We start from the raw sequence: 22,983 nt of genomic DNA on the forward strand, positions 1-22,983 counted from the left end.
AGTTGGAAATCAAGGCACAGCAGAGACTGAGAGAAGGACCCATTCAAAAAGAAACAGGATTTTATATTACACTAAGTAGCAGAAAATGCTCTTCATCAATTGCATTATTCATTTCCATATATGAGACAGCTGAAGTCTAGATTTTCATTATGTGAATTATGCTCAGGAAAAAAAATTCAAGTCAACAGGCACTGAAACTTCAGACCATGCTGGGTAACTTGTCTGAGCTTGTGGTGAGCTCTGCCTGGATTCTGCAGTTAGCAACATCTTTTGCATTGTCAATTTAATTAATTGACAATTGAAATTCCAGGAAGTCCTGTAGCAGTCCTGAGGGCTTTAGAGATTTCAACCCCTTCCAGACTCTCCCTGCCCATTTCTCATACAAGGCCCATAGCTTTTGTTTGTTGGATCAGATACTGCCTCCCGTGTTTATTCTGTTTCAGATAATCCATCCCCAGTCCGAATCTCCCATCTTCTCCAGTTTAATGACTGAAGAGTAATTTGTTAGCACTCCCTATTTTTGGTAGATTTGTTCTTTAAACCACTAGTATTTTCTGTCAGGAAGTGTCCTTGGAATGCCAGAGCATACCTTTTTGTTCATATCACCAGGGGATCAGACCCAGCCAGCACAGGTTTTTGAAAGGCAGGTCCTGCTTGACCAACCTGATCTCTTTCTATGACAAAGTGACGCAGTTGGATGAGGAAAGGCTGTGGTTGTTGTCTGCCTAGACTTTAGCGAAGCCTTAATGCAATTTTCCACAACATTCTCCTGGAGAAACTGACTGCTCATGATATGGATGAGTTCACTGTTCACCATGAAAATAAACTGGTTGGAGGGCCAGGCTGAGTGTGTTGGTGAATGGATTCACATCCAGCTGACTGCAGATCACTACTGGGATGTCCCAGGGCTCAGTACTAGGGCCAGCTCTGCTTAATGTCTTTATCAAGGATCTGAACAAGGGGTTCAGATGCACCCTCAGCCAGTTTGCAATCAACACGGAGTTGGGTGAGAGTTGCAGGAAGGCTCTGCAGAAAGATCTGGACAGGCTGGATCGATGGGCTGAGGCCAGTTAAATGAGGTTCAACAAGGCCACATGCTGAGTCCTGCACTTGGGTCATAACAACTCCAGGCAACACTATGGGCTGGGGCAGAGTGGCTGGGAAGCTGCCCAGTGGAAAAGAACCTGGCGCTGCTGGTCAAGAGCAGCTGAACATGGGCCAGCATGTGCTCAGGTGGCCAGGAAGGCCGAGAGCATCCTGGCTTGTGTCTGTGGCCAGAAATGGTAGGGAAGGGATTTGTCTCCCTGTACTCAGCACTGTTGAGGCTGCACATCAAATTCTGTGTTCAGTTCTGAGCCCCTCACTACAAGGGCATTGAGGGGCTGGAGTGTGTCCAGAGAAGGGCAGTGGAGCAGAGGAAGGGTCTGGAGCTCAAGGCTTGTGGAAAGCAGCGGAGGGAGTGTTTAGCCTGGAGGCACAAACACACACCCACACACACCCCTTTTTGATCTCTTCAACTGCCTGAATGGAGGTCATAGCAAGGTAGGGGTTGGCCCCTTTTCTCCATTAATGAGTGACAGGGTAAGAGGAAGTGGCATCACGTTGTGCCAGTGCAGGTTTAAATTGGATCTTAGGAAAAAATTCTTCACTGAAGGTGTTGTCAAACATTGGAGCAGGCTACCTAGGGAAGGGGTGGAATCACCATCCCTAGAGGTATTTACAAGATGTACAGGTACATGGGAACTTAGAGTCATGGTTTAATGGTGCACTTGGAAGGTGAACAGCTGAATTTGATCCTAGAGATCTTTCCTATAATAAATGGTTCTACAGTTCTGTACTGAGAAACACCAATATACTGAGTATGTTCATCAGTTTATCGACTGTCTGTTTTGAAGAAATGCAGCTGCCTCTCCTGAAGTTTTCCTCCAGCCTTATCTCTTTGGTTTGTTTCAGTGCAATTAAGTTGAATGCTAGTGGTGTTTTTGCTGGCAGCAGACTGATCTTACAGCACAGTTCAATCTTGTGTGGGTTTTCCAGGCAGATATGAGCTTCTCTTGTTGTTTTCCAAGCTAGCTGGTTGTGAACTTGCTGAGAACAAGGTATGTGTAAGGTGCTAAACTGAAGCTAATGCACTTATTCTTCATCAGGTTCATTCATGTCTATGTGGAGTGCAGATAAAGCATGTTCAAGTCCCCCTGGGAAAGCCACAACAACCCTTGAAAGTGCTAAAAGCTTTGTACAAGAACCAAAACTAAGAGAGTAATTACTAAGAGAGTTACAACAAAAACATCTCACTAAGACTATTCTTCATACATCATAAAGCATACATCAGTTTTAAATTTGTTGTATAAAGAGCCAGAAACAAGAATAAAACTAATATCTAACTTTTCTTTCCTTGTGAGATGGTGCAGCTGACTTTCTACTTCTTTTTAGTGCCATTTCAGTGACTGGATAGTGGTTGAGCAAGGACAAACTTAAAATGCAGGTAGTGGGTGCTAGATGGAATGTTAATAGAGGAAGAAATGGATGCAGCTTCTCTTTCAAAATGATTACATGGCAGTGTTGCAAAGCAAGAAAGCAAAATTGCTTTTTTTGGAGAGGATGCAGAGATTGATGGCTTTTCCAGTTTAATGGCAGACTTCCAAAGTATTTACAGTAATGAGGTACAGCTTTCCATTAAAGTAGCAATGTGAGCTGTTTGTCATGCGTCTGTCATGAATACTAACTCCCAGGGAGGAGGTGTTGTCTCAAGATCTTGGCAAATCTGTTTTGCCAAGCTCACAATTGTCTTTGATTGGGGAACTTATTTTTGTCTTTATTGCTACTGATGTCCTCTACGAAATAACTGAACAGAGGACTGAAAAAGGGGAAGAGAGCACTTTGTATAAGTACCTTGTCTCTTTTTATAGTAGTGATACTCTGTGGCAGTGCCAGTGTGTTTGTCTGGGTTCTCAGCAGCACAGATGTTCCGGCTGCTTGGTTTATGTGTGGTATACTGTGTCAGCCTTGTCACTTGTGTTCAAGGCTTCCTTTAACTGAATGACAGTGTAGCAGTGACAGGACAGAGACATAAAAAAATGTAAACTTTAGGGAAAGCTCAGAGCTTGAAAGGGCATCAGATCTTTTCCAGGGCAGAGCCTTACCTGGAAGGAAGCAAAAGTACTTTCAGTCTTTCTTTGCACTTAGTAGAGGTGAAAAAGGGTGGAGGGGGATGTTGCATTGCCAGTAGCAGGACCAGAAAGCACATACAGGGAATGTGTGACAAGGGAACCTTGGATTCAGTTTCAGTCTTTCTTCTTTTTAACCGTTTTTAGAGTATGGTGGTAAGTGGAAACTGCTCCATTATTTTGCCCAGAACTTCTTTGCACCACTGCTGCCTGTGGCCTATGAAGATAAAGGGATGTTGCACATTTATGGTGTCTCAGATCTTCATGAGGACCACAAGCTGACTTTGAGGGTAAGTGACACCTACCTCACTCTTGTGTGCCTCCTACAAAGATGTGAGAAATTGAAATGAGCACATCTTTGCACAGACAAGCTTCAGTAAAGCCCTGCTCAAACACTGTGAGATGCAACTCAAGTGTTTGATCTTAGGGGCAACACTAACTTTTATTAAAGTAGAGTGTAGTGCTTCACAGAAAAAGGAATTGCTTTGTTTATAGCCTGTAGGTATAAGGCTGAAATGAACTATTCTGTTGAAATCTTAAAGGTGGTTAAATAGAACAAATGTGAAAAATAGTACCTTAGTACTTAACAGAACTCTTCCCTGGGTCTTAGAGCTAGACAACCTGATTAAGCAGGGGGGAAGAAAGGATTGTACCATTGCTTACCAGTACTCAAACTATATGCTTTGGGAAAAGGGACTGGATTATCTTCTGAAATATGAACAGCACATCTTTAATTGGAAGGTCACCTATGCATATCACCATTTTGCAATTGATGCCTTTAATGTTTTCTGATAATGCTATAGAAACTGATAGGATTTTTAAGTCAGTATTTGGGCTGCTGTGTTTTCTTGTAGACAGCAGTCTTCCTTTTGAGCTTGTTACATTTTGTTGCTATTAATCATATGGCAGCCAGACCCCAGATGAATTTAAGAACCATTTTCCACTATGAGATATAGCTCCTGACATAAAGTGTGTACCATGTGAAAACAGTGTGAAGGATGGAAAAACAGACCTCGAGACCTGGAATAACTCACTAGTAGTATGAGTATGTCAGCTCCTAGATCATTGCACTGTCTGGTGGGCTTCCATGAATTTTCAGATTTATGGGGTTACTTGTATGGAGTAATATATGGCACAGAAAATGGTTGCGATTTCTGGACGGTCAGTTCTTAGAGTAGGGACTGCATTTAATGAAATTGTTAATTTCTGGTCTGAGTTATTCTAACAGACATGAATTCAGATTTTCTGATAGCAGCAGAGAAGTGTTGGCAGTAGGATAGTTCTGATGAAAACTGTATATAGCACTTCAAGAAAGTTTGGAACTTAACTCTTGAAAAGAGTTAAGATCTATTTCTGACTGCAACACTCCTGTTAAGGCAAAAAATAACTGAAAATTTATGAAATAGAGTGTTGTAATTTTCATTAAGTGCTTAATTTCCAAGTTATGCCCTTTAAAAAGGGTGTATTCGTAATGCATGGATGATGTCTGGGAATGTATTTTGCTGTATTCATATAACCTTCATAATCCCTTTTAAGATGATGGAGGTTGCTTCTGTTTAAGAGTGATTAAGCAGAAACTCTAGCATACCCAGTTGGGTTGCATCAGTTAACTCTGAGCAATCTCAAGAAAATCCTTTGAGTTTTTTTTTAATCCAGGAAGGGAGGAAAGAGTCAACAAATTAGTCATTCAATAATTCCATTTCCCAGCACTCCCTTGGTAGGAGTTGGCAATCTCTTCCTCTCCAGGAGCCTGGAGAAGACAAAAAAGTCTTGCAGGTCAAGAGCAGCTCCAGACTGTTAGGTTTTTAGAATGATCTAATTTTTATGCTCTATCTATTGTGTAGTTTCTTGCTAGGTGGAAATCATCTGATGCTGTCAGAAAAACATCTGTTGTAATGAGCAATCTGAAATCTAGGATGCTGCATTGTTTTCACAGATGTAGCCTTTCTTCTAAGCTTTGTGCTCTCTCAATGTGCTTGATAGGTCGTTGTGCACGCCTGGAGCTCTTTGGAGCCCGTATGCACCCTTGCCAAAGAAGGTGTGACTGTTAAAGCACAGAGTGCTGTCCCCATCTACAAGGAGTCCATCAGTGACCTTCTGGAAAGATGCAGAAATTGTACCAGGAGAAGCTGTGTTATTACTTTCTGTCTCGTGGGAGGAGATGGGCTCCGGAGTCCTACAAACCATTACTTCCTTTCATCACTCAAGGATGCTGTGGGATTAGAGAAGACCCAGCTTCGTGTAAGCATCAATCATACTAAATTACTGTATTTGGTTTTACTAATCCTACTGTTTTGGGTTGTTTGCTGGCTATGCAGTGTCTGATTCCACTGAATGTTCTCTCTCCTTAGTTATTGCTGTTCTGGCTTCTAGGTTGAGTTCAAAATTGGATTTTTTTCTGGTGTCACTAGATGTCTATCCAAACAAGACTGCTGGGGTTTGTTTGTTTGTTCATGGCTTTTTGTCTGAGCTTTGTTTTGTTTTAAAGAATGAAGTCTCCCTTTCATTTATGTAGATTGTCTTCCACCTTGCAGCATTGCTCCTTTCTTTTCTTTTTGTCCCTAGACAGCAAATAGCATCATGACAAGTGTTCTGGCTTGCAGACAGCACTATATGTCAGGATGAGGTGATCCTAGTTCAGTTGAGTGTGGAGTGCATTATCATCAGCAGTATTTCCTCTGGAAGTGCTCACGTTCTCAGATCAGTGAACATTGCTAACATGTAGTATTGCATGCTCTTTTCCTCCTCCTTCAAATCCCTGCCCTCCAGTAAGGGTTCTGATTTGCATAATAGTGATTATTTCTTAATAGCTGGTATGTCAGTCTTCTAAACAGGAAAAAAAAAAAAAAAAAAAAATCCATCAGTGTTATATAACACTGTCATTTAGTCAATTTGCTGCTTTTTCCTAGATTTCTTCTGGTCCTAGCAAGCTTGCTGTCTATATAGAGAGCTTGCATGCCCCGTGTGTGTGTGCACACGTTTTGTTAAACCTCACTTCTTGGCATGTACATCTTATTGGAAAATTCCTAATCATCAAATGGCCAGGATGGGGGACCTTTGTGTTCTCACATTTGGCTTTCAAACTGCAGCTTTGCTCTTTAGTGCTAAAGTGAACAAGGGGGGAATAGAGGTCTAATCTCTTTGAATCTGGACCAGCATAATTGCTTTACAAAAAGAAAATGGGCCAGATTTTCTCTTCTTATCTCTTTCACGGCAGCACAGCCTGCCTCCTGAATATACAAAGAAAATAAATCAGCCTGTTTTAATTTTTTTTTCATCTGGTGGTATAATCTGGAGTCTGAGTCATGCTGGGGGGAGGTTTTTTTGTTTGTTTTGGTTTATGAATGATATCAATAAGAAAAGCTCTGCAACTGGAGCATTTTGGGAAAAAATTCATTCCTCTATCTTTTAACACTGTTGTCTTTGCAATATTAACTAATAAGGATAGCTAGCAAGGATAAATGCAAAGTGGTCATTTTAAGAAATGCAGCTGTGATTTAAAAAAAGACTGTGTTGGGAGAGGCTGGTACGTCTATAGTTAGTTACTAATAAATTAACTAGACTTTCAAATACATTGCTAATCCAAGAGCTACTGTTCGTAGCATTGCTTTTAAAAAGCATCAAAAGCATTAATATTTCTTCAGGAAACAAAATGTGTAGAGGATGTGTGCTTTTTCTCAAAAATGAATAGTGTTGCTTTTCTTGTAACCGGAACATGATGCCTGCACTGAATGTAATTTGTTCTCTTTTTATTGATGGTTAACTGGTATTTGAAAGTTATGTAGCATAATCTTTCATTATGGTGAATTGTGAGTGCTGCATGAAAATGCATCCTGGCTGGGATTTAAAGTCTCTCTGAGATTTAAGTACTGATAGAACGTAATACAAAACATTATAGCTTGACCTTCTATTTTACAACTATTTTAAAAATATATAGCTAAATTACGTATAAGGGCTTCATTGGCATGATGCATTAAGATGAGATGTCTTTCTGTCTTACTAGTATTTTTTCCATCTTTTGCTTCTGTGTATTTCTATTACGTACATAATTGAAAGGGTAAGCTCGTTTAGTAGATGTGAATTGATAAATTGAGTGAAGTGTTGGTGAAAGGACAAATCTCTTTCACTGCAGTAAGTATGGGATATCAGTGCTATGTAGAACTTGGATTACCATTTATTTGGTTATTCTCAGAAGAAGATGGCAAAGGGATAATACTTCTTGGCATTTTTCCACAATCTGTATTATTCTGTAGGAAGGCTCTAGTAATATTTGCAGTTTTTGCATAATTCTCACATATGAAGAATACCATTTCTGATCAAATTTGGTTGTTCAGCATGTTTTACTGACATGCAGGTCTTTCCCAGTTTAAGTGTAACTGGGATCTTCTTTAACATGTATTTTTTTTAATAATACATATTTTTTATTTCTCTTTCAGGCCTCTGTATCCCAACAAGATGACATTTATGTATTTGTTCTTCAGACCACTGCAATTGCTCCTTTTGTTACTCTGGATGTAGGGAGTATAAAAGGCAGATTTAGTGATAATGGTTTCCTCATGACTGAAAAGAAGAAAATGGTTGTATTTTATCCTTGGGAACCTACCAGTGCTGAAGAGCTAAAAAGTTCACTAATCTTGACCTCCCTACTGGATGTTGTCTGAGAATACTTCATTTCCTTCTAAATAAAGAAGGAAACAAGAGGAGATAAAAAAAATAAGAAGAATTTGGCTGAAGCTGAAGTGACATGCACTGTGAGCTCACTGAAGAGCACACTGTCTCTTCCTGTCATGTGAATTTTAACTGCTGATTCAATGTAAAGATAACAACAGCAAAGTTTACATATAATATATGTGGTGTATTGAAAGCACATCCATTTTTTTTTCTAGTTTCACTATGCTGTAAGTGGAGATTCATTTTAGGATAACAGCAAGGTATGCTGACGGCAAGGGAGAAGGACAGGGAGTGAAGCTGGGATACCTCCAGTAGGCCACCAAGCCATTCCATGGGCAGGTTGCTAAACTTTTGGCTTCTGTGTCAGCTGTGGTTTGAAATGTAGCTGGGATCTTGCTGGGGCTCCACAAGCATCCTCTGTCCACCCAGGCAAATTCTAATTTTCCTGCAAAGCAGAATCAGCATGACAATAGGTGGAGTTTGAAGAGTTCTGTCCCTGATGTCCCTTGCTGTTGTGGAAGCAGCACGTGGGCATTACTTGCTGGTGGTGTGGGGGGTCTGGAGCACATGTGGGGGGAGCAGCTCTGTGTTCCACTGGAGAACTCAGACTCGAGTACTGATCACAGTTGTAATGAGCATGTTGATGCTTTGGTCTTAACCAAAACTGACATACTCCTGAGCAAGAGGAAGAACTTGTAGATGAAAGGGAAATGATTAATTAAGAGTTTCTTACAAATGCTTTATTGGGTCACCAAAACAACTAACTGCAGTTGCATCTGGTTCAAAACAAGTCCTAATTAAAAGAAGACATGAAAACAATCAAAATATGGATGTGTATATGCCAATGTTTATAGATTTTTAAAAATAGGGAAAATGACAGTCATGAGTAAAACCTAACAATTGCAGGCATTGACAAAGGAAATTAAAAAGCTATTCTGAGAGGCATCATGGGCTAAGAATACCAGAAAAATTCTGTTTTTTTCTGGCGTCCTGGAATCAAGGTGGAATCAAAACAGCAGTAAAGTCAATATAAAGTAAAAAAAAAAAAAGTGGAGAAAATATGATTATTAGCTACTGCTGCAGTGTATTAGGAAGAGGGTAAGTCTCGATGTCTTTCTTTTACATTGATGGAGAAATGTCTCTTCCAGCAACATCTAGATAGACTTTCAAAATGGCACTTAATAGTGTTAAATAAATAAGACTTTGGAGGAGTCACTTGTTTACAGACAATCAAGAGACCTATCTGGAGATCAGTGATATTTGTTCATCTCAGCTTATCAGTGAAGTCTGAGATATGTAGAAAAACTTTTGGATTCCCAGAAACAAAACCCGTTCATTAATTTGGATAGCTGTGACCTCATCTAGCCTGTCACAATTTTTAGGTAAAATCTTGGAAGAAATGATGTGGTACATGATTAATAAGCGATGAAGTGGCTATACAAATGAATTCTGCCAACACAGTTGTACATAACAGCATTCTATTATTTTTTTTTTCCCTGTTGTTTTCTGCAATTACCCGATTGACAGAGCAGAGTTTGGGCAATTTTTAAAATTATTGCTGTTTTTGAAGGTCAGGAGCTCCCTGAGGAGTAGGTCTCTTCTTTCTCACTGAAAATCTTTCATTCAGCACTAAATGCCATTATGAAAGATTAGCAATTGCTTTAGCCAAATACTTGAACTCAAAACAGAATTTAAAGGGGAAGGTTGACTGCCATTATTGTTTTAATATCCTTAATATGTTCTTTTGGTTTCCTGGTGTTGTAGTAGGTGTATATTTACAGAAGCTGTTCTCTCACCATGCAGCAGTGGCTGTAAGGTGTGTTTTGGTTAACCAGTGGTACTTTAGCAGTGGCATCGTGTGCTATACTGGTTACATTGCTCTGCCTTTGTCTCAGATCGGGGCAGAGATGGGAAGGCAGCACTGGTATCCTGCCCTCCTATCCACATACCCGTCTTGCCAGCTGAGTGTTGTTACAGCTGCAGCAGCACCTGTATTGCCAATTGTGTTTGATGGGGGTTTGGCAGCAGGAGCCTTAGGAGAGTATTTGGTAGGTGTGGTGCTTGTCCTCAGTGTCACTACATTATTGGTGGCAGCAGTAGAGGGGACTGGTGTTCTTTCATTGGTGCCTTTCATTGGGGACTGGTGTTCAACTGTCAGTGTTCTTTCATTGCTGCCTTGCAGTCTTGTTAAGTACCAGTGAATTCTCTTGTGCTGATGGCTTTTGTTTGCTCCTGGGCCCCTCTGGGCTGTTCTCCACTGATGGCAAAAGCAGCAGCCAGAGTGCCCCACAGCCATGATAAATGCCCTTCCAGAACAGAACTCGAGAACAGTTTTGGGAAGAAAACTGTATGGTGTTGGCTAATCTGTTGCCCTAAAATCATTCTCTGGCTGGGATTTAACTGTGAACACATTCTCGGCTTGCAGAGACCATTTTGAGCTTTGGAGGACACCTGTTTGTACTTTTTGACACACAAGGAAGACTTTTTTTGCTCCAGTTTACTGAAGCATGTCCTTGGAAGCTTTTTCAAGTTCTGCATCTTCTCCAGGAAAGAAGCATTCGAATGTATCTAAAAACTGCTCTCTAAGTAAGTGTTCATAGTTCTGTTAGTCTTTCTTGTTGCCTGCTGTTTGCATACCTTGTGGTCTGGACAAATTTTCTGCCTTAGAGGCACATCTTTCTTCATACTTTTACTTCTGTTAGTTCCCTTTTGGTTTGGAGATGTGTAGCAACTTGAACCAGTGTCAGGAGCAGAGAAATGGGCCAATGACTTTATTTTCAGTACAGGAGAGCTGGGGTTTGAAGCTTACAAGCAAGCCTTTTTATTGTCAGAAATAAACAGAATCACTGTTTTCTTTCTTACCCACTTAGGGTACTAGGAACTCATGGTTTGAAATTTTTAGAACAGTTTTCAATCCAAGAGTTGTGTTTACATAACCCTGCTTTCCAGTCAGGTGTTACAAGGTAGCAAAACAAAAGCCCCAAATTCATTCAATTAGTGTAGAAAACCAACACTTAAATGAAAAAAGGTCATCTCTATAAGAAGTAGAGTCAGTCAGTAGAGACCTTTAATTATGTGAGCTAGTGCTCTTCTGCATTGTATATAGGGCAAAGGTGACTGGATGGCTGAAAAATCCTATAGCACATAGGTTTAAATGAGCCCATGGGAATCCTCTGCAACCTTGGAAAAATATACTCCAGCCTGGCTCCAAGTGGGACATCAGACTGCTTCATAATGCTGAAAGGAGAAAATCAACTCCTTGGTAATTAACTTGCGTTGTCTTTTGCTGTAGGAGGAGTCTCGAAGCCAGCAAAAGTTTGGACTGTGCCATTTGCCATTACTCTAGAACTGCTTTATTTCATCCAGACATGACCATCCAGAAAGGCCAGACGCTGTGGATGGTGGGTGAGTATTGACCACTGCACACTGAGCTAGCAAATGGGCACAACCATTCCTGTCACTGTACTTAGGGGAAGCAAGGAGAGTGGCTCTTTATTTCTTGAATGTGTGAAAAAGGCATTTTACTTTCCAGGCAATGGAGAAAAGACAGTTCATACACCACTACATGTAGGTAAGATCTTTATCCTTCTTGCAATCCACAGAATCTCAGAATGCTGCCTAGAGCTTCCCACTGCCAGTGATTTCCAGGTTTGTACATACATACCAAGATGATGCCAGGAAACGTACAGCTGTAGCAGCCAATCTAAAATCAGGAGCAGTTTAGCTTTCTGAATCATTCATTTTATGTCAAATGTAGAGAAAACCTGACGAGATCTGTTGTCACAACTTTTGCTGCTTTCCACAAGTTTGATGTTTATTACTGCAGCAGAGTAGCAGAATAACAGAGCGAGCTCTCTTCCACTGCACATATAGATAGAGGTTTCTCTCTATAAGCCATGTGTAGACAGACACGCTCAGTAGTATTTTTATATCTCTAAACAAAGGGAAAAAAACTAAAAAGATTAAAGCCTTTTTATTAAATGCACTGAAACTGAGAAGCTGCCAGACTGTCATTTAATACACTTCCCTACACAGGGCCTAGGGGACCTCCTGTGTATGATCATTAACCTGATAAACAGCTATTATGCAACAACATCTGGTCATGAAGGGCTTTAAGGAAATTTAGATCCAGGTGGTTTAAAAGCAGAGCCGGTCAGAACTAAGCTAAAAGGTGTGCATAACAACCAGGGTGCCCTGGTGACCTGCAGGATTGTAGAAACCTCAGTAAAAATCTCTGCCAGCCACCTGAACTGTGTTGGAAATTCTTTGGAAGCAGAAGGTGTGTTTTACTTAAACAGCTCTCCTGGGGCTCAAAAAGCCCTTCCACTCCTGGAATATGAGAACCTTTGCCTCTTTCTATTAGAGCTGGAATACAACTAGAACACTGGAGAAGTACATTAATTGAACAAAAATCTATATGCCTTAGACACTGCCTAGATGAGGGTTATAGATAGAAGAACTGAAAGACAGAATGGCAGTTTTACTATTACTCATCTTCTCTGGAAGTAATTAATGTTCTCAGTAATTCAGATGGATTATAAAATTAATTCACAAGTTTTTTTTTTCATTAGTCATAGTTCAATTCATTACAGCAGCTACCACTCTAAACATAACCATTTTCAAAGTTCATTTTGATTCATTTTCTCAGGAGTGACACCGAGGTTACTGAAGACTGAGCTGAGCCAAGAACCACCCTGTCAACTCTCCATCTTTGTGTCACAAATACTGGCTAGAAGTAAGTGACAATGACCCTCTTGGCTATTTCATCATGAACTCTGATGCCTGTTCTGTTTAGTTGGGCCAACATAAATTACAGGACACTCACCATCTCAGAACTGATGTCAGACAAGAAGAAACACTGCTCATGAGCACAATTACTACCAGAGATTCTAGATAGCCCAAAGGAGAGCTGTCTCATCAGAAATTTGCTGAGACACTAAATAGTTGGTTTCAGTGTAAATTATTCTATACTACCATAATGATGAGAACTAAAACAAGGAAGAGGCTTTAATCTCAAAGCAGAGCTGCAGTAGCTATTGGTCCTGCTCTCCCTCCATAAAAAATACTTTAGCTTTAAGACAGGTGGCTTGCAAACTTACATTTATTTTAGTGCTTGGAAATCAGCATGATCTTGTATCAATGCCTAAAACTGCATCTAATTTTTCAACACCACTTGAAAAGTAATATAAAAATCACAGCAAGCACAGACAGGAGAATTAATTTTGGGGTTTTATTATAAAAGTAAAATAAAAAAAAGCATTTAAAAAGCACGCTTGTTCAAAAAGGAACAGATATAAAAAATTATTTACAAGTAGGAAAATGCCAAACTTGAAAAGTTTTTTGAATAAGAGGCACCAAAGTTAAGTTTAAATACATTATTTGAAATATACAAGATTCTTTCAGGATTCTCTTTTTACGCCAAGTTGTCACTGGTGTGATTAAAGTAATAATTTTCCTTTGCCAGCTATTTTATAAGATGTTTGCATGCAACTGTGCTGCAAGAATTATGAAGAGAGCAGCTAGATACTGTATCCTCTGATTGCTCGTGTGCTTAACCTCTTTAGTAAGTTTGTATTATGCATTAACAACTTCTTTTTTATCTGTAAAAGAAAATCCTCACAGACCAGAGAAGCTCAGTCAGTCTTGCACAGCATCCAGACCTGTGTATTAATGCAGCAGTGGAGCCCTGGTTGTTGTAAATGGCTTGTAAATGAACACAATTAAATGTCCTTGAGGAAGGAAGCAGTGGCTAGGAGTCACATGCTACAGTTGCCATTTGTTCGGGTTCAGGTGGGATTCTTCCAGTGCACTTTTGGTTGTGAGTTCCCTTCCCGCTGGCCAGGACACTGAAAATGTCCCATTTGTTCCTGTAACTGCATATTGCTAATTGAAGATCACTAGTCAGCTATGTAATTGCTTTGCCCTGAACTTTCATGTCCATAGCCCAGGGCCATTTTGCCAAGTGTTAGTGAGGACTTGCTGGTCAGAGAGTCTGAGGAAGTGAAGCTCAGCTTGCGGAAGGAGGTCTCCACACCACTGTCACAGGTACTTTCGAGGTCTTGGAATCTGCTATTAAAGAGCTCACCTGAGGGACAGAGAAAAGGGAAACATCATCATTTGTGTGGCTTAAGCAAGGTTGCTTAAAAGAGAAAAGCCTAAGGAATACCAACCACCAGGGTTAAACTCTTCTATAGGAAAATAAGTCTAATGTGAGGTATTGTAATAGGAAAAGCTGTACTGAACGTTTCCAGGCAACTAAAGCATGTGATCTTATGTACTGCTGGCAGAGATCAGCTTGCAGTTGGAGTTCAGATGGGATTAGAAGCCTGGTGCTCTGCTGACACTAATGCTGTCAGTGCACTTGGGTCAGAACTCTGCCCAACTGTGGTGAGCACAGGGCAAAAGGTTCTCTGGCTTTCTGAGTCACACTCTGTGCAAGTGTACAACTCCAGGAGGAGGCTCCTAAAACTTCTAATTCATGTTATTTCAACTTACAGATTTATTTTTGAGACAAACACTTGAAGAGCTTTTATCTAGTAAGTGACCCCAAAATAGGAACAAGGCAGTAGCCTCTATCACCTGTGTAGGATCCACAGAAGGAGTGCCTGACTGCAGGAGCTGAAACTGAAGGTACAATGTGGGATCCGTGTGACTAAAACAGTGGTGGTACCTTAAGAGTTCAGTCTTGTTTTTCTAAACAAACATCTTAAAATAAACTATATGATGCCCTCCATGTTGCAGAGGGAGCAGAATCCCTCTTACCCTTCAGGATGAATCTAAATGGGCAATATGTGTACAAGCACAGATTTGGGTGGGTGTGAAGGTTTATTCATGACTGACCAAACAGTTTTCTATAGAGAATAAACTGGCACTGTTAGACTGGAATGCAGTGACTGTGTTGTTTCTTTTTTCTTACTAGAAAAACCTACAGTGTTTTTACACAGGGTGTAAGTTTCCACATTTGGCTACAGGCAGCACTACCACTGTTTGTACAGGAAATAAAAAAGGTTTTTGTTACTAAACCTGGCCAGGCAATGACTGATGACAAACTTCTCACAACCTCTCTTTCTCTCTTAGTAGAGTTCCCTGCCCAAAATCACTGCAGGACCTCCATCATTGAAGGTGCTCAGAACTCAACTGGATGTAACATGGGCAACCTCATGTTCCACTGGCCATGCTCTGAGCAGGTAGTTAGCCAGCAGGACTGCCTGAGGTCCTGTGTAACCTAAGCCATCCCCAGTTTCTTTGCCTACAGAACACTGGGCCATTTTGGAGTGCTACATATTGTTGAAGGAGAAATTTAATACTGAAGTCTTACTGAGAAGTTTAGGAGCCCAAACCACTTTTTTTAATCCCGCTGTTGGGGGGGGGGGGGGGGAGGTGGGGTAAAAAAGCTAATGGCACTTTTACGCACCTAGGAGATAATTGCCTATATTCCCAGTACATCCAAGGCATTACCATTAGCAAATGGCAGGTGTCTGGTTTTAGCAAAGGACAGCAGTACAAAGAATACTGTGATGCAGGTATGCTGATTCAAGTGGTTAATATTTCCTCTCTTTCCTATGCCTCGCAGATAACTCTGGTGAGAGCAGCAAAGTATTTCTGAAACCAGTAAGCAGGTGAAGCAGTATGTGCAAGAAGGTGTGCAATCCTAGCAGTCCTAGATAGAATGGGGAGGGAAAACTCAAAAAAAGTCTTAAATAAATAGAAGTCTTCATATTTTGCCGTCAATTTTACCTGTCTCTCCATTTGCAAAGGTGAGTGGTGATGATGACGGAAGAGCTTTTGCTGTGCTGTCTTCCAGGGCAGGTGGTCTGCGTGAGATGGACAGTGCTTCCTGAATTATTTCTATGGCTTCTGTGTGATCCATCTGTCTCAAAGCAGTGATCAGCTCTTGAACTGTACCGCCAGACACCTGAAAGAGCAGACATCACACACTCAGCATCATCCAGGCTGGCTAGAACTGCAGGGCTGTGCTGTCTGACTGTTCTCTATGTGTATCCATGTTCTTTATAACCTGTTGCAGCACATTACCTCATAGTTATCCAGCAGAGTCTTCGATGGGGAAGGGCTCAACCTGAAGGCATTATTAAGTATGCCAAGACCCAGTTTTTGTGCTAGGGTGGACCAGTTTTTGGTTGGATCAGGCAATTCCAATAGTTTGTAAAGCTGCATCTTGGAATTCTCACTCAGCTCTCTCAAATGTCCTGGTGAACAGAGAAATATATTAGTTTATTATTTATACAAGACATGCACTAGTTCATTTTTAAGAAGAAACAAAGCCAAATTGAAGACTATTTGAGAGTTCAATCCAGCATTTACAAATGTATTGCTGCAATACTGCAAATTAACTGTTTGTCCTTGAGACATCTTAAGGGAATCATGCTCATTCTATGACTTGAGGGGGTGGGAGGGTACCTCTTCTCTCTCACTAGCTCAGTTACAAGCAGGGCAGTGTCTTCTGCCACTACACTTTCAGTGCTCAATTACTAGAGGGGTATCAAGTCACGTTTTTATAGGTGTTACCTTGTGTGAGTAAGTCCTCCAAAACCTCTGCTGACTCGTAGGGTTTGCCATTTAATATGTCATACACCTAAGAGAGTACATTAAAGTCAGTATTTAGGAGAAATCTGGTTAGTGTCTATTAAGTCTCAGCAGTGTTGTATAAAATTCCATCTGTAAATCAGCATTTTTCTCTCCCAGACTCAGTGTGACAAAGGATACTGTACAAAACCTGTGCTAAACTTTAGGAAGAAATCTGGAGAAGTTAAATATCCCTTTATTTTAAGCTGTGTCATCTGGCAACTATTTTCAAGACACAGAGGAAGTCTTGGCAGTAAATAAACGGCAGTAGCAGAGACAAAGCAAGGAGCTGCTGCCTGTCTGCAACTAGTCATCGAAAACAAAGCCTGGGTTAGATTTTCATTTAACCTTGGTACTCCCCAGCTCCAGATTATTAGAAATGCTGACTGCTATCCTTTACATTAACACCAAGCCATATGCACAATAATCAGCTTAATCACTGTTTGGGTAGAACACAGGAATGCATTTTCCCACCACACACAGGCTGCAATTCTGAAGAACGCTCAGCAAAGAAACCCATTGGAGAATGGGTTGAAACACAAGCTGCCCACCCAGGTAAATGCTTTCCCACACTGAAGACTCTAGAGCAACTACTTCAGGTCATTTCTGCCTGGTCATTTCTGTTCAGCAGCATTAGTCAGTTCAGTGGACCTTTCCTCCAGTGCTGTTTCATCAGGGGAGTTTTATGGCTGAATTAGCTTAATTTTTGATGGCAAATTCATCTAATTAATTGCAATAATTTTGGATGCAATGAAAGGAGCTGACTGAGAGAGCTGAACTATCCTGTATAATTAGGAAAAAAAAAAAAACAACAAAAAACTAAAAGAGAAAACAGACCACATACCTCAGAATTGGCTGCCATATCCAGTGGTGTTGTTCCAGGCACAATCCCTTCATCATCATCTTCATCCTCTTTCACATAATCTAAGTCAAACAATGGCTCAAAGTTCTCAATGTGAGGATTTGCACCTGAAAAACAAGTGTGTGTGGGGGAAAAGGGGCTTCAAGTTGCTTCTCAATAATATTTAAAATATGTGTTCTGTGTACTGAATGGCAAATCGGCTAATTTAGCTACTCCAGGTAAATTATATTTTATGTTAAACTAGCAAGTATCTCTTTTTTCAATTACATTTAAATGCTGTCACATCTCTGTACAATGCTACTCTCCATTATAAAGAGGGGAAAAAAATGACAAGCTGATCCTTAGGGCCCAAAGAGTGAGCTCTGGTATCTACTGACTCCCAGTCCTATGTTGCCTCACACAGCCCAGCATGCATGTGATGAAGGGATGGTGTGATGCTGCTTTTTAGAGTGTCAGAGAAAGTTGGGAGTGTTTTTAAAAGACCAAGCAGGCAGCCTCAGCAATGAGAGGCTTGAGATTATGTTTCAAAGGAGAAAAATCAGGTTTATGTACAACTGACAAAATGTTCTAATAAATACTCCAACCTAATTCTTCCAAAGTGACAGCAGTAGGAGACACTAACAAGCTCATGCTTCAGTGATGGTATATTTTTTTTTGCTTTTTATTTCTAAAGTAGTCCCACACTTATCCCAGATATATAAAAAGATCTCTTCTCCACTTCTTCAGCTATAAAAACTACAAAAGATACTCAAGAAACTTCCCAAATTCCTCAAGAGATTTTTTTTGACCAACATAATTTGCCTTTCCAGCCATTAGATGGTGCTGAAGAGTGATTAGTATAGCACTTCAGAGCAGGACTTTCTGAGGAAATTCAGACCTTCTTGCTTTAAATATCTGACTTCCTCCACCTATTTAAATTTAAACAAGTTCACTGGCACAGTCTTTTCTGCTTGCAGCCTTCTAACTTGAATTGTCGCTGTGAAAGAAAAGTCTCCAGCAAAGATCTATTTCCATACCTGCTGCTTTGAGAACTGCTGCCAGTTTTGTTGAGCCCCTTCCAGCTGCTATGTGAAGTGGAGTTGTCCCATCATATGTAGTGCTGTCCACATCTGCATCACCCTAAGTTTTTGTTGAATGGTAAAAAAGAAAAGAAATCTGTACAATGCACTGCAGAGGTTCATGTCAGCATAAACACTGCTACTGTGCAAGTAAGCACCATTCCCTGCCTCGTTGCATAAAAACTCTTAACTGTTGCCTGAAAAGAAGGAATTAAAAAGTAACTACAACTGTCTACATGCTTAGGGTGGTAGTGTTAGAGCAGGAGGCACAGGGTATCTCCAAATAGGTCAGGTAGATAAAAACCACTTTGCATTCTGTGTAAGAGTTTTGCCATCTGATTGCTTGTGGCCTTTGGAGTGGGAGTGGTGTGCACAGAATCCTGCCCTCCTGCTGCTCATCAGAACAGCCAGGCTGGTAGCACATCCATAGATGGGCACAGAGGAAAGCTACACAGCCAGCTGGGGTGTGCAGAAAGAAGGATACCAGGATCAAGGTGTTATGATGAGACAAATATTTACAGATTACATAACTACATCTCTCTGCACATCTCTATACATGTTCTACTTCACACAGAAGAAGGGATCACCTTGTTCATGGTAACTTCAGTGCCTGCCAGCATTACCTCAGTGCAAATTATTCATGGCATATGCAGTCAGGTTAGGGTCACAAACTCTAAATTCCTCAGCTTGGGCAAAAGCTTCACCAGCAGTGCTGGACAAAACAGCAACATTACCTGTAATTTTGCCACTATACCAGTTCAAGTAATCTAGTCAATAAACAGGAAGCTCCCCCCTTACTTCTGTCATTCTGAAGCACTCAAGGATTGTCAACAGCCTTTTAAATACATAATTGAAAAGACCTGGAAGAAAGAAATTTTGTCCTTACCTCAAGCAAAAGGCAGCCTGCCAAGGGGATGTTCTCTTGTTCAACAGCCAAGTGCAGTGCAGTTCGTCCAGATTTTTGTTCCTGAGCATTGACATTAACTCCAGCAGCAATCAGCTGTTTGAGGCAGGACATGCTATTTGCCATCACCACCATGTGAATTGCACTGAGACCTACACAAAACAAAACCCATCCATCATCTGCATTAATATTTGTAAAATTCAGAAATGTCAGAGTAATGAGTTTTAAAGTGAAAAAATAGTAAAATGAGTTACAGTTACTGTAGTTACTTGAGCAGAAGTAATATATTTTGCCTGCTTACACTAAATGATGGTAGAATCAGAGAATTGTTTGGGTTGGAAAGGACCTCAAAGATCATCTAGTTCCAGCCCAGTCCTGCTGTGGGCAGGGACACCTTCCACCAGACCAAGCTGCTCAAAGACCCATCCAGCCTGGCCTTGAACCTACTTTTAGGAAGGATGCATCCACAACTTCTCTGGGCAACCTGTTTTAGTGTCTCATCATCTTCACAGTGAGGGATTTCTGTCTTAGATCTAATCTAAACCCATCCTCTGTCAGCTTAAAGCCAGTCTCCGTTGTCCTATCCCTACATGTCCTCATAAAACACCTCTCTCCAGCTTTCCTATAGGCTCCCTTTAGGTACTGGAAGGTGCTGTAAAGTCTCCTTGGAACCTTTTCCAGGCTGAACAGCCCCAGCTGTCCCAGTCTGTCTGCAGAGGGGAGGTGTTACAGCCCTGTGAGCATCTTGACACCCTCCTCTGCCCCTACTCCAACAAGCTCATGTCCTCCTTATTTATGTTGGGGGCCCCAGACCCTAAGGGAGCACTCCAGGTGGAGACTCAGGATAAAGTTAATAGTATTAATAAATATGTTCTTTGTGCATAAATTGGAACTTGGAGAGTCAACACCATGCAAGGAAAAAAAAATCAGACTACAAGATGGAACGGAAGGCAGGAACTACAGAGCTCACACAGAGCTCGTTTTGCCTTAAGAGAATAGCCTTAAAAAGAAAATCTGCATCATGGTGCTAAACAAGGCCCCATCTACCCTACACTGGCCCCATCTGCCACTGAACATCTCTTCTAGAAAATGGTTTGGAGAGTAACTGGTAAAATTTAGTATCATCTTCCTGTAAAGTCACAGTAACCTGACACCTCAAAAATACCTGCACCAGAAAGATAATAAAAAAGCCTTTTTTAAAAAAAACCAACCAACACACTACCAAAAAATCCTCTCTCTCTGAAGAAGAGAGAGAGTTTTTTTAATCCGTTATGACAATTTTAGGTCAGACATTTCACAATCTGTTAGAGCAGGAGTACTAAATTGCAGTCCCCTATGTACTGAAAAATGGGAGAACTGTCTCTTTGTGGTTATTTTACAGGCTTTAATTCTGTATGGTCACAAAGTACCAGATATGAAACTCAATACTAGTCCAGAAACTATTTCTAAGGGGATTTCATTTACTGGACAGGAGGAAACATTTTCTTCTGGGGGAATTTTTTTAAAAGACCAAGGGTGGCATAAGGAACAAGATGAACACAAGTGTTTGAGGTTCTGTGAGATTGAAGAGAATGTACAGTGACAAAAATTCAAATCCACGCTGTCACGTGACCATTACCAATCTTCCTGTTCTATATAACCAGAAAACTGACATGCCTGTGCTCTCTCACCTGTGCATATGTGAAATGGGGAAAGATGTTATTTTCAGGGTCTATCTACCTGTGTAGCAACACAGTGTTGGCAGGAATTGTGGTATATTTGTCTAGTAGGAAAGAGTAAAATACAGCCATTATCTTTCCATACCTTCAGCATTGGGGAGGTTGACCATGGGAGATACGTTCTCATGCCTGAGGAGTAGACTCAAAATCTTGTCATCTCCTTCAGTAGCAGCTAAATGTAAGACAGAATTGCCGTGGCGATCCAGAAGGCTGACATCTGCTCCAGCCTTCAGCAAGTCTTCCACCACCTTTGCCTGCTTTGTGATTACTGCCAAGTGCAGGGGGGTCTGCAAGTGACAGAAGCCATGAAAAAATAAGCACCAGCTACATCACTTGTACAGAAATCTCTGAAACCCATAAAAAGCTCCTAGTGTGAGAAGACTGTACACATATGCAAGCTTTTGGCTTGTTGGCTTTGGAGTGGTGTAGCTTCTTTTCTACTGAATACTACAAATAGGATTTCTACTTACTGGAAATAAAAGCTGCATTGCCAATGTCAGCAGCTGGACTTTGGGAGGAAGAAAGATGGTGCCTGCTCTATAAACCAGGACACTGACCTGGCTATTTGAGGATTGCAGTGCAAGGGACTTGGGAAATGAGATAATCCTTGTGCCCCCCTGCTTCCACAGCTGCCCCATCACCAAGCTCATGGCACAGTGGGAGCACACGTGTTTTCTAGGCCCTACTCAGATCCTTTAGCAATGAACCATGCTTTCATTTTGCTCCTGAATCACAGATTTGCAGCCATGGGCATAGGAGTTCCTTATCTCAAAATGGCTACACCGAAAAGAAGAAAATCCTGCAGTTCTGTGCACTTGTCAAACTGCAGAACAACTGTGCATTTATGCCATGTGTGTTGAACTAGCTGATCCCATTTGCACATTCCCCATTTCTCTGCACCTGCAGCACTGAGCAGTGCTCAGGCTGAGAGGTTTTGGGACCTTCCAAAGGTTGGTTGCATATTGCATTCTTGTCAGTTCTGAGCAGCATCACACTGACCATACACATGCATGTTATTTAAACAGTAAGCATTCTAGTGTGCTTTGGAAACTTGTATTTCCAATACTAAAATAATGTAAAAATTGAGTAAGATTCCGTATCTAGATTATATTGACAGAGGACTTTAAAAATAAAGACTAAATCCAGTTCTGCACAATAAGCTTGTTTTTGTCAATAGATCTGTCAACACATTTGCAACTAATAACTGCATCTATAAAAGGTATATGTCAGCTTTCAGAATATCTGTAGAGAAGGAAAATTCTAGCCCAAGCCTACACTCTCTTCTAGCAACGGCTTAAGTTGAAGGTAGGAAGAGATGTAGAGGTTCTGGTAGTCAGGGATTTATTTCCTGTGTAGAGCCCAGCTTTGCTTCCTGTTCCTGTTAAACACAGGGCACAGAATTCAATTCAGAACCTTCTGCTTACTTCCAGAAGCCTCCACACTTCAAACTTTCTTGTAAGAAAATTAAAATGTGAAGGAAAACAAAGAAGTCAGAATAAACGTTCTGGGACTACCTATAGGAATTAAAACTTGCCTTTACTGTTCACAGCAAAACAAATGACACAAGTGTCAGAGTGCTGCTCAGTGGCATGCACAATCTCTTTAAAAGAGATTCTTTTCCAGGCAGGTTCCCACAGCATTTTTAGAACTTGAATTACAATGCAAACAGGCCAGACTATATATAGTTGAGGAGACAGAATTCTGCCTGCCAGTTCTTTCCCTCCTAGGTAAAAGACATGGAGATGGGCTTTTCTCAGTTATTGCAGAAATGAAGAGGAAATCTTGGTGCTCATGTGATGGGCACAAATACAATCTGGGCTGTAGGAAGGGGATAGGTTATTATGGCTTCCACATGTGCCTACAGATAACTGATGACACAGGAACTGACTCCTGTTCCCAAGTTAAGCAGTGTCAGAAACGTCAGAGGAGCCAGGAGCTGGCACACTGTAATCCATACCTCTGGTTTAGTAACACAGAAGCCAAATACTGAAGCCATGAACTGATGAATTTACTGGTTTTA

At 40.9% G+C, this 22,983-nt stretch overlaps 2 protein-coding genes across 13 annotated transcripts in view; one reads left to right on the forward strand and one right to left on the reverse strand.

Moving 5' to 3' along the window:
- The window catches only part of MANBA (mannosidase beta), a 52,771-nt gene extending 38,048 nt beyond the window's left edge, over positions 1-14,723 (forward strand). Inside the window, exons 15-21 of one of the 7 annotated variants that reach the window (XM_041715915.2) lie at positions 3,315-3,457; positions 5,151-5,408; positions 7,604-10,424; positions 11,131-11,243; positions 11,371-11,409; positions 12,487-12,573; positions 14,336-14,723. In XM_041715915.2, coding sequence (XP_041571849.2) covers positions 3,315-3,457; positions 5,151-5,408; positions 7,604-7,828 — 626 coding nt within the window. In that variant the 3' untranslated portion in view covers positions 7,829-10,424; positions 11,131-11,243; positions 11,371-11,409; positions 12,487-12,573; positions 14,336-14,723. Of the gene's footprint in view, positions 1-3,314; positions 3,458-5,150; positions 5,409-7,603; positions 10,425-11,130; positions 11,244-11,370 lie in introns of all 7 variants that reach the window. The other 6 variants (XM_032748187.3, XM_030271666.4, XM_030271668.4 and 3 more) reach the window with 6 other exon arrangements.
- Positions 13,055-22,983, reverse strand: part of NFKB1 (nuclear factor kappa B subunit 1) — a 58,470-nt gene continuing 48,541 nt past the window's right edge. For all 6 annotated transcript variants that reach the window (XM_041715914.2, XM_030271664.4, XM_072928553.1 and 3 more), the window contains exons 17-24: positions 21,049-21,250; positions 19,228-19,397; positions 18,300-18,402; positions 17,266-17,390; positions 16,365-16,431; positions 15,873-16,045; positions 15,576-15,753; positions 13,055-13,923 (exon numbers count right to left, since the gene is read on the reverse strand). In XM_041715914.2, the coding sequence (XP_041571848.2) occupies positions 13,736-13,923; positions 15,576-15,753; positions 15,873-16,045; positions 16,365-16,431; positions 17,266-17,390; positions 18,300-18,402; positions 19,228-19,397; positions 21,049-21,250 (1,206 nt within the window). In that variant the 3' untranslated portion in view covers positions 13,055-13,735. The remainder of the gene's footprint in view (positions 13,924-15,575; positions 15,754-15,872; positions 16,046-16,364; positions 16,432-17,265; positions 17,391-18,299; positions 18,403-19,227; positions 19,398-21,048; positions 21,251-22,983) is intronic.

This window comes from Taeniopygia guttata, chromosome 4 (assembly GCF_048771995.1).
Source record: "Taeniopygia guttata chromosome 4, bTaeGut7.mat, whole genome shotgun sequence".
In the NCBI taxonomy this organism is placed as follows: domain Eukaryota; kingdom Metazoa; phylum Chordata; class Aves; order Passeriformes; family Estrildidae; genus Taeniopygia; species Taeniopygia guttata.